The sequence below is a fragment of the Venturia canescens genome, chromosome 7, assembly GCF_019457755.1.
Source record: "Venturia canescens isolate UGA chromosome 7, ASM1945775v1, whole genome shotgun sequence".
Lineage (NCBI taxonomy): Eukaryota > Metazoa > Arthropoda > Insecta > Hymenoptera > Ichneumonidae > Venturia > Venturia canescens.
Genome location: NC_057427.1, coordinates 8,028,586 through 8,036,425, shown reverse-complemented (window position 1 = coordinate 8,036,425; position 7,840 = coordinate 8,028,586). Strand labels below are relative to the sequence as shown.

The window sequence follows — 7,840 nt, the reverse complement described above, 5'->3', positions numbered from 1 at the left end:
GAAGTCAAAATATTAAGAAATTGATCAAATTTGGTGATAATGTTCTTCAACATCAAGTGCAAAAACACAAATTTTTTCAAAATTTTCTTCTACTTAGTTATCGAGTAATTACGCATTAAAGCAGATTTCTTATGCCCGGAATATATACCTATATATATGGAAACGCTATGCTTATACACGTAAACTTTAGTGATCAATTACTCGATAACTGTGTAGAAGAAAAATCTTAAAAAATTTGTATTGTCAAATTTGGCACTAAAGAATATGTTCACCAAATTTTATAAAATTCTAAACTTTTTGAAATTTTTTATGTTTTTAGCATGGTTTAGCATGGCAACATTGTATCGCCTGTACCGAAACTCCTTAACTAATCAACCGTTCTAGTTGATTTTTTGGCATAGTTACTCGAAAGGACGGAGAGTAACACAGGCGCTGGAAAAAAATCATATTTTCGAGGAAAATTTACAGAAATATTCGTAAAACTGCCCTTTCTTCGCGTCCTGTCGAACCAACCGTACGACTTGATTTTTGGCATAGAAATAGTAGAAAAAGCATCGAAAATTCCCGAATGAGATTTACGGAAATATTCGTATTTTTACAGTAAAAATCACTCGCCTTCCAATCCTCGAAATTTACGTGTCTTATCGGTTAACGGGGAGACACACAACAAGTTTACACAAGTAGACAAACAGTGCGCACTGTTTCTCGTGGTAAAGCTTTTCAAATTGCCACGCGAGCGAAACCCCAGGTAAAAGTCAGTGAATGATATTTTAAAAAAATCAATAAATTCAAAAGTTAGTATAAAATTGTGGATAAAAATTGACGGAAGAGAATTGGATAAAATTATTTCGCAAAGCCCGGATTTTTCGCACTCTCGAGAAACGTAAATGACCGAATTCCAAAGACTTTGCTGTCCGTTATCGCAATACGAATAAAACCGAGCGTGACGACGATGATCACGCAACAAAATATTTAGTCTCGATAAATCGAGAACTTTTGTTTGTTCTCGGTGTGAAGGAACGACTCATGAAAAACGGGAGGGGATTTAGAGAAACATAACGAAACGCAACAAGCTGAATTGTCGATTACTCGTGTTTTCATAATCGGTACGATTACAGATGAAAATAATAATATCGAGAGACCGTCGATAAAGAAACTCGAAAAAACGACGCTCTTTCGGTCGTGAGTACAGAAACGAAGGAGCTCAGTGACAGTCGATTTTTCGTTGTTTTCTCTCCCAGAAAAACGTCAAATTTGCTGCGAGGGAAATTGCTGCGACGAGTCTCTCCCGACGGATCGCATGCGGTCCGAAGCAGCCTATTATTACAACTCGATGAATCGAGACACTTATTACCCGCCGCGTGTGTGCACTGTACACAATAACCTTCTCATGTGTGTATGACGACACGAAGCCGCCGGGAGTGTAATACATTGCGGAAAACCTGCTGACTTGGCGTATGCCACTCATGGACTAATTGCAAAGCTGAGCGAGGAAGAAGAAAAGAAGGGCATTTCGGTTGCATTGTCTCGGAAGAAGCGCCATGCCGATCGCAAAACGTGAGTACCGCGCTTGTCTCTCTCGAACTTGGTCGAGTTTTTCGGGCGTTCGCTCCTGGAAATTCGTGCTTCGTGCTTTTCCACCGAAGACTCGAAGCGAGTCATTTTTTTTTTTTCGGGATTTAACCAAGTGAAACCAAAGAATGGAAGATTTTTGAGGAATTTTAAACCCGAAGTGTCGTCAAGTGATTCGTTCTTGTTGGGACGTTCATCGAACTTCCTCGAACTGCTCGGTTCCGATTCGATCATCGGTGCGATCTCACAGTCCATGGAAAAATAATTCCGCGCATTTACAGTTCTTTCCTGCTCTCACGAATCCGCAAAAAACCTGACGAAAAGTCTCGGGATTACTAACAACGAACGAGTCACGTTTTGACACTCTCCCTCCCCATTCGCACTCGAGTTTTACAATGATAAGAACAATAACTGCGCAGGAAGCTTCGAAGAGGAACGAGCTTCTTTGCTGACGAACGAAGAATGCTTCGATCCATCGCCCCGTGACCGTGATCCGTCCTTCGAAACAGCGGTACTCAAAGGAGTTTCGAATCACGTTGAAAAATGGCCGGCTCACTTGTTCGCCTCTTTCCTTGCAGCGAGCCTCGTATTCGCGGCTTTTTTCTTGTTCGCCCTCGTCACTGCGCTCTTCTGTGTTCCAAGTCAAGCCTACAGATGCCGGTAAATTTTTAACCAACTTCACTTTTTTTCAAGCTTTCCATTTCTCCGACGAACCATTTGCTTTATCGCCGAATCAAAAAAGCCTCATTTTTCGTGATCCCAATTCGTAATTTCGTACTGAGAACTCGAATGAATTAATAAAAGGGGAAAAAATAATGTTCGGACACGAACGATTGAAAGGACGAGAAAAATGTCTTAAGGTAACTCCTGTACTGCATGCTAGTCAAATTAGTGCTAAATTTTCAAAACGCTTTTAGACCAAGTTCAACGTACCGATTAAACTTATTGTTAGTAGATACTCATAAAATATTCAAGCATATTTTATTAACGTGAAAAAATATTTAAAATGATAGTTTCGCAGAACTATCAACTGACAGATGCAAATTTCCATGATGACACATTTTCACAGCTATTTTTTAACCGATTTTATTGCACCAAGTCTCATTTTGTTCCTCAACTGATCCTCTGCGAATTCACCACGTAAATTTTCTATTAAACTCCTCATTCCTTCAGAAATTATGAACGAAAAAGTTTTTTCACTTGATGAACAAATTTTCTGCAACGGTGAAACGATCAAGTTAAAAAAACAACTACACGGTGGATTCGTAGAGGACAAGTTGACGAACAAAATGAGACTTGTTGCTATAAAATCGATGAAAAAACGCAGACAATTCTTTGAATAATACCAGTGAAAATGTGTCAGCGTGGAAATTTGCATTTATCAGTTGATGCTTTTGCAAAACTAGCGTTTTTAATATTTTTACATCTTAATAAGATATTCCGTAATACAAATCCACTAACAATACATTTAATCGGTAAGTTGAACTTGGTCTAAAAGCGTTTTGAAAATTTAGCACTCATTTGACTAGCATGAAGTACAGTATTTGCACCTTAATTGGTGCAAATATCGAAATACTTCCCGAGAAATAATTCACCCGAAAATGTGAAATATTCACGAACCACGAGTCATTGAAAAGCAAATAATTATTCACAGCCGTACGCGGAGTGTCGATTTAACAGAATTTCCGAACATATATTTCGTCAAACATGAGAATCGCACGTGGTCACGAAAAGAATTGTGCTACATGGAATCATCGGCGCGTGAAAATCCCGACACAAGCGTAACTCATTTATTTTCTCGAGTCGTTTTCTCCTTCGTCCTTATTCATTGCTTCCGCACTCAATTAGATTTTTCTGTTTCTCCGAACGCAGATATATTTGATCAATTTGTTGACCGATGTGCCTGACGAGAACGGTTTGTACCCGATGACGAACGGGCGCTTTGGCAAGACTCCGAAAAGCACGGTGGAGATGAGCGAGGTGCTCGTTTTTTGGGAAAAAACTACTCATCCGAAGGATAATTTTCCAAGGAACGTTACCGGTGAAGCGAAATTGCGTTTGAAGCTTGGTGCGCGGTACACGAACGTGAGGAACGTTGACGTAACGTTGCAGGATATTTTCAGAGGGTAAACCGAGTTCTTTGAATGCCGAAGTCTGTCCCTTGCTCAGTTCCTTCGATACTTTTACGAATTCTGTCATTTTCCGATCCTCCGAGTCCCCATCGTTCGCTGTCTTCCTCGAAAGCGTAAATTCCATTCGAAACGACTAATTTCCAGGTCGATATTATCCAACGTATTTCGCCAGTTTGACGCCAGAACCTCGGAGAGTGCTGCAAAAGCAAACATATTATGGAACAGTCCCGGAATCGCACTGGACGCAGCAGATTTTCCTCACATTCGTCAAGCAAAACATTATCTGTGTAAGCACGAGTGCAAGCTCATTAAAAACGCGACGATTAACCAGGCGGCGAGTTTCCAAGCTGCTGGAGTGCATTGCCACGCTTTTATCGGTTGTCTCATGCGTCAGATGGCCTCGCTGAGTACCTTCGGCATCGACGTCATCGTGCGAACCGCTCGAAAGGACTTCTGTCAAAGGTTCCTAAAAAAAAAACAAAAACAAAATTATTTCGACCGTTTAAGATACTTTTTACGTCAAAATTAAGCGACGACAAACTTTTCTCAAATATTTCTCGAATCTTTCAATCCTTCGCAACAGAAATTTTCTTCACTTCCCAGCGCTCAGCAGTGCCCAGGATTGAAAATGCTCAACGAAACTCGTCGCATTTTCAAATCGATCCACTGTCCAACGATCATCGCGTCAGGAATGTCCGAGGAAAATAACGAACCTCCGGGCGGTCGACGAACCGCAGTTTACGGATAAAACCCCTCGGACTCCTCTGTGATAAATATTTATTCAAAACTTGTACATACAGAGCACAAAAAATCTCACTATTTCGTAAGACTTGTAAAAATATTATGAAAAAAATGATAAAAATGTGGCGGTCTTCGTTGCAGCCAATCTTCCTTCTCAGTTGAACGTTCTGTGCTCGAACAGACGTAGCACGCCCAACCATATCCACAATTCACCTGCTGTAATTCAATATTCATTTTCATTATTATTTTCATCGAGTACGCAATAGTTTTTTCGTTTACTTCATTACTGTATGCAATAAGGAGCTGTGCCAATGGGCTTTGCCCGCTGCAAGTCCAGTTTTCGATGCTAAAATTAATCTTTTATCAAAAAAAAAAAAAAAAAATTCTCTTTTCGTTTCAACCAAAATATTAACGATTGTATCGACTTACTTATTACGAGGGCGACGATCGAAGTGTAGAGCAGAGCGGTACCGAATTTGAGGTGACTGAAAAAAAGCCAAAATGCGACGAGTGCATCGGCCACGTGGCAGACGAGATCTGTCAGGTAGACGATGATCGAGGGTAGACTCCACCGAGGTTTTTTCTGCACACAAATAAAAGCTCCAGCATAAAGATTCCTCTCGAATTGAACTGAGTTTTGTATGGATAATTGTGGCCGAAAACTCACCCAGATGATGGAGTAGAGGAGCATGCAAGCGGACAAAGACGAGGCGAACGAATAGAGCACCGGGTACCCAAGGCTGAAGGTGATGACGGCCTTCTTCGCGGAGACGAAGCCGTTGACGATGTTGCCATTTTCCAAAACGCTGTATTCGGTCCTCCCGTAACGAAAGCCGTGATAACTCAGCACCAAAACGGAAGTGGCGAGGAGCAGAGCTTGCAAATTTCTGTAAGTCTCGTTCTCCCCGGATAATATTTCGTCGCTGATTTTTCCGTTCCTTTCTCTCCCGCGTCGCTCGACGAAAGGGCCTGTTTTTGTTCTCTCGTTTCCTGGCTGAAATTTTCGAGAGGAAAAAAATCTTGAAGGTTCAATAATTCGTTCAAGTTGGACGTTGAGGGAAACTCACCGTCGAAGGGGCCCTCCTCTTTTCTCTGCTCGATTCGATTCTCTCGTCGCCCGCGTCATGGTTTCTCGTCTCGTTCATCTCCCCCGCGAATGCTCGAATCGCCTCCCCGAAAATTCAGCTGACGAGAGTCCTCAATTCGTATTTTTGACAAAATTGATTGAAAAAAACATCGAGCTTTGACAGACCGCCGGAAACTGTGTGATCGATGGAAAACCGCTCGCTCGGGACAACTCTCGATGCTGCCTGCCGCCGAGATCGGGGGTGCCTTGACACCAATTATCGGGCAAACGAAATCCTAACCTGAAAGCTTCACCACTTTGGCAACCGCTCACAGCGCGCCCCTCCCCGCCCAATACTCTGCATCGAAATCCAAATGAATCAAGTAAAAATGTACAAAACGCGATAAAACTCGCGATTCTAAAGATTTTTAAAACCCCATTTAATCTCCGACCGAGTTTCGAGGATGGCGAGACACCACACGAAGTGTACGATCTGTCGGATTTTTGGGATGCTCGAAAAAAACAAGAAATCAGTGAGTTTATCGTCATTCGTTCGAATATCAACAAATAATTGTTCATTGTGAAAAGTCGAGATAAAGCAATTTTCTGCGATGTAAACTCGACGATATAAACGACGAAATAAATCCTCGAGCTCTTTCGAAGCTTCTTCGAAAATACCCCTTAAATTCGAGGCAGGACAAAAATATGCTCGAGTTGCCGACGAGAATGCAAGAGCGCGCTGCTGACCTGTCAAGCCCCTCCCTCGAGATAACCTAAAAACTCCGCGAGTCGCTCAGTGACCGCGAATTTCCTTCGGTGCACGTTCATTCTTCATAATACTCGTAGAATATCCCATCGAAAAAAGTTCCGGCTGGGAGCGATTCGGTTCACGAACGAGAATAATGAGAATAAGGGGAAGAAGAAAAGCTACGAGTGAACACGGTGGTCGATATCTTGTTAGGATATTTTGTTTTTCATTTTTCGACAACGTAACCACGAACTTATAATTCCGAGGCGAAAACCCCTTTTGACAGCACACCGAATCATTTTTTTTTCCCCTTTGACCGCACACTCGACTCCCAGTAATAATTCAACGTCGAATTACATTTTCGAAAATGTTTTTCGTGACATTTTGCTCACTCGATAGTTGCGAAATGATGGGGACGTTTCTTACCGCTTATTTTCTAATCTGCACGAATATTCTTGTCTCCTCAGCGAGTAGGTCGTCTCGTCTGCAATCTCTGCGATCACCATCTCATGGGCAGTTCCGTATACGTTATAACAATCGGCTTGATTGGGACCGTTAGTACGCACCGTAATGACACGTTATCTCTGATGAAATTTCAATCGAAAATTCACTCTCGTCGGTGGGGATGAGCCTCTAGAATTCGGCGTGCATTATTTTATTTCAAACTGCATCGCGATCGTGCTTCTAAATAAGAATGAAAAAATATGAAAAGTTTATTCCGACCGACGGGAATGAATTTCGGATATTTTCCGTTCCATTAAAAAAACGTAGTCGCATCGAATCCCGAAATGATGAAAACACTATCGAAATTTGCCTCCAGTTCATCACTGCTTACGATATTATTCGAATGATGAAATACAAAATACCGGTGAGAAGAACTGCTTGCGCGGCACGAACAAGGGCCGGCGAAGCGGGTAAGTTTGACAGATTTTTTAGCACACCGCACCAAAATGCGAACTCACTTTGACATTCGTTTTCATATGAAATGTTGAACTCGCCAAGATTCGATCGTTTCTTCGTCTCAAATTTATGTACCGAGGCTCCCCTTTCGGATTTCAGTGCCACGAGACGTCGAACGCGATCTGAAACTCATGACCTCGATTCTCGGCATCGAACATTACACGCTGATCACGATCGGGGCAATTACGGTAAGAACGATAATCGAATATGCTTGAAACTTATTGGGGACTGTTGAGTGAATTCGCCAGAAAACAGAATTTTCCTTTACGATGAACTTTGTTTTTTTCACCAGGAATTTCCAATGCTGCACACTCCATGGTTGCTGATGCAGCTTTGCGTTATAATAGTGGAAGTTGTTCTTTTTGTTATGAGACTATTTCTCGTGGGGCTTCACATGAAACGCAACGAGATACTGAGCGCGATGATCGCGGTGTTCAATTGGCTGCAAGTTTTTTGTCTCTTTCATCGACAGTCTCGCAGTCCCGTGCAGTGAGATTGGATGTTTTTCTTTTTCTTATATCGCGAATGAAATCTTCGTTAATAACAAAGTGCGCGAAAAAATGTTCCGAAATGATGTATCTATCAATAAATGTATGAAAAATTTATATTCGAAAACTGCCT

At 41.8% G+C, this 7,840-nt stretch overlaps 4 protein-coding genes across 8 annotated transcripts in view; 2 read left to right on the top strand and 2 right to left on the bottom strand.

Annotated features, from left to right (window-relative positions):
* The window catches only part of LOC122413646 (lachesin-like), a 259,378-nt gene that overhangs the window by 251,041 nt on the left and 497 nt on the right, over window positions 1–7,840 (bottom strand). The window lies entirely within an intron of this gene.
* On the top strand, window positions 325–4,590 carry LOC122413649 (uncharacterized). 4 transcript variants are annotated; one of them, XM_043424139.1, is made up of 7 exons: window positions 326–748; window positions 1,018–1,557; window positions 1,992–2,232; window positions 3,227–3,353; window positions 3,445–3,698; window positions 3,849–4,166; window positions 4,308–4,590. In XM_043424139.1, exons 2-7 carry the CDS (start codon window positions 1,542–1,544, stop codon window positions 4,450–4,452), a joined length of 1,101 nt encoding a protein of 366 aa, XP_043280074.1. In that variant the 5' UTR covers window positions 326–748; window positions 1,018–1,541; the 3' UTR covers window positions 4,453–4,590. The 4 variants fall into 4 exon arrangements, with proteins under 4 accessions (XP_043280076.1, XP_043280074.1, XP_043280075.1 ...); XM_043424140.1 differs by having other exon boundaries at window positions 326–1,106; window positions 1,242–1,557; XM_043424141.1 differs by having other exon boundaries at window positions 325–1,557; window positions 4,288–4,462.
* On the bottom strand, window positions 4,465–5,648 carry LOC122413653 (uncharacterized). Its single transcript, XM_043424149.1, has 4 exons — window positions 5,513–5,648; window positions 5,113–5,439; window positions 4,875–5,028; window positions 4,465–4,661 (listed from the first exon to the last, which is right to left on the bottom strand). The coding sequence occupies exons 1-4, from the start codon at window positions 5,588–5,590 to the stop codon at window positions 4,600–4,602; spliced, it is 621 nt and encodes a 206-aa protein (XP_043280084.1). The 5' UTR covers window positions 5,591–5,648; the 3' UTR covers window positions 4,465–4,599.
* Window positions 5,807–7,824, top strand: LOC122413654 (uncharacterized). 2 transcript variants are annotated; one of them, XM_043424150.1, is made up of 5 exons: window positions 5,807–6,044; window positions 6,727–6,813; window positions 7,080–7,173; window positions 7,319–7,407; window positions 7,512–7,824. In XM_043424150.1, the coding sequence occupies exons 1-5, from the start codon at window positions 5,976–5,978 to the stop codon at window positions 7,710–7,712; spliced, it is 540 nt and encodes a 179-aa protein (XP_043280085.1). In that variant the 5' UTR covers window positions 5,807–5,975; the 3' UTR covers window positions 7,713–7,824. The 2 variants fall into 2 exon arrangements, with proteins under 2 accessions (XP_043280085.1, XP_043280087.1); XM_043424152.1 differs by lacking the exon at window positions 5,807–6,044 and adding an exon at window positions 6,266–6,467.

Excerpts from the sequence above, each read along its gene's own strand:
- LOC122413649 (XM_043424139.1), top strand. Across the intron at positions 2,233-3,226 it reads AGTCAAGCCTACAGATGCCG|CCGTACGCGGAGTGTCGATT; the intron begins GTAAATTTTTAA and ends AATTATTCACAG. Across the intron at positions 4,167-4,307 it reads CGAAAGGACTTCTGTCAAAG|CGCTCAGCAGTGCCCAGGAT; the intron begins GTTCCTAAAAAA and ends TTCACTTCCCAG.
- LOC122413653 (XM_043424149.1), bottom strand. The coding sequence starts at position 5,590 with ATGAACGAGACGAGAAACCATGACGCGGGCGACGAGAGAATCGAATCG. Across the intron at positions 5,029-5,112 it reads TCCTCTACTCCATCATCTGG|AAAAAACCTCGGTGGAGTCT; the intron begins GTGAGTTTTCGG and ends ATTTGTGTGCAG. Across the intron at positions 4,662-4,874 it reads GATCGTCGCCCTCGTAATAA|CAGGTGAATTGTGGATATGG; the intron begins GTAAGTCGATAC and ends ATTGAATTACAG.
- LOC122413654 (XM_043424150.1), top strand. The coding sequence starts at position 5,976 with ATGGCGAGACACCACACGAAGTGTACGATCTGTCGGATTTTTGGGATG. Across the intron at positions 6,814-7,079 it reads CAATCGGCTTGATTGGGACC|TTCATCACTGCTTACGATAT; the intron begins GTTAGTACGCAC and ends ATTTGCCTCCAG. Across the intron at positions 7,174-7,318 it reads AACAAGGGCCGGCGAAGCGG|TGCCACGAGACGTCGAACGC; the intron begins GTAAGTTTGACA and ends TTCGGATTTCAG.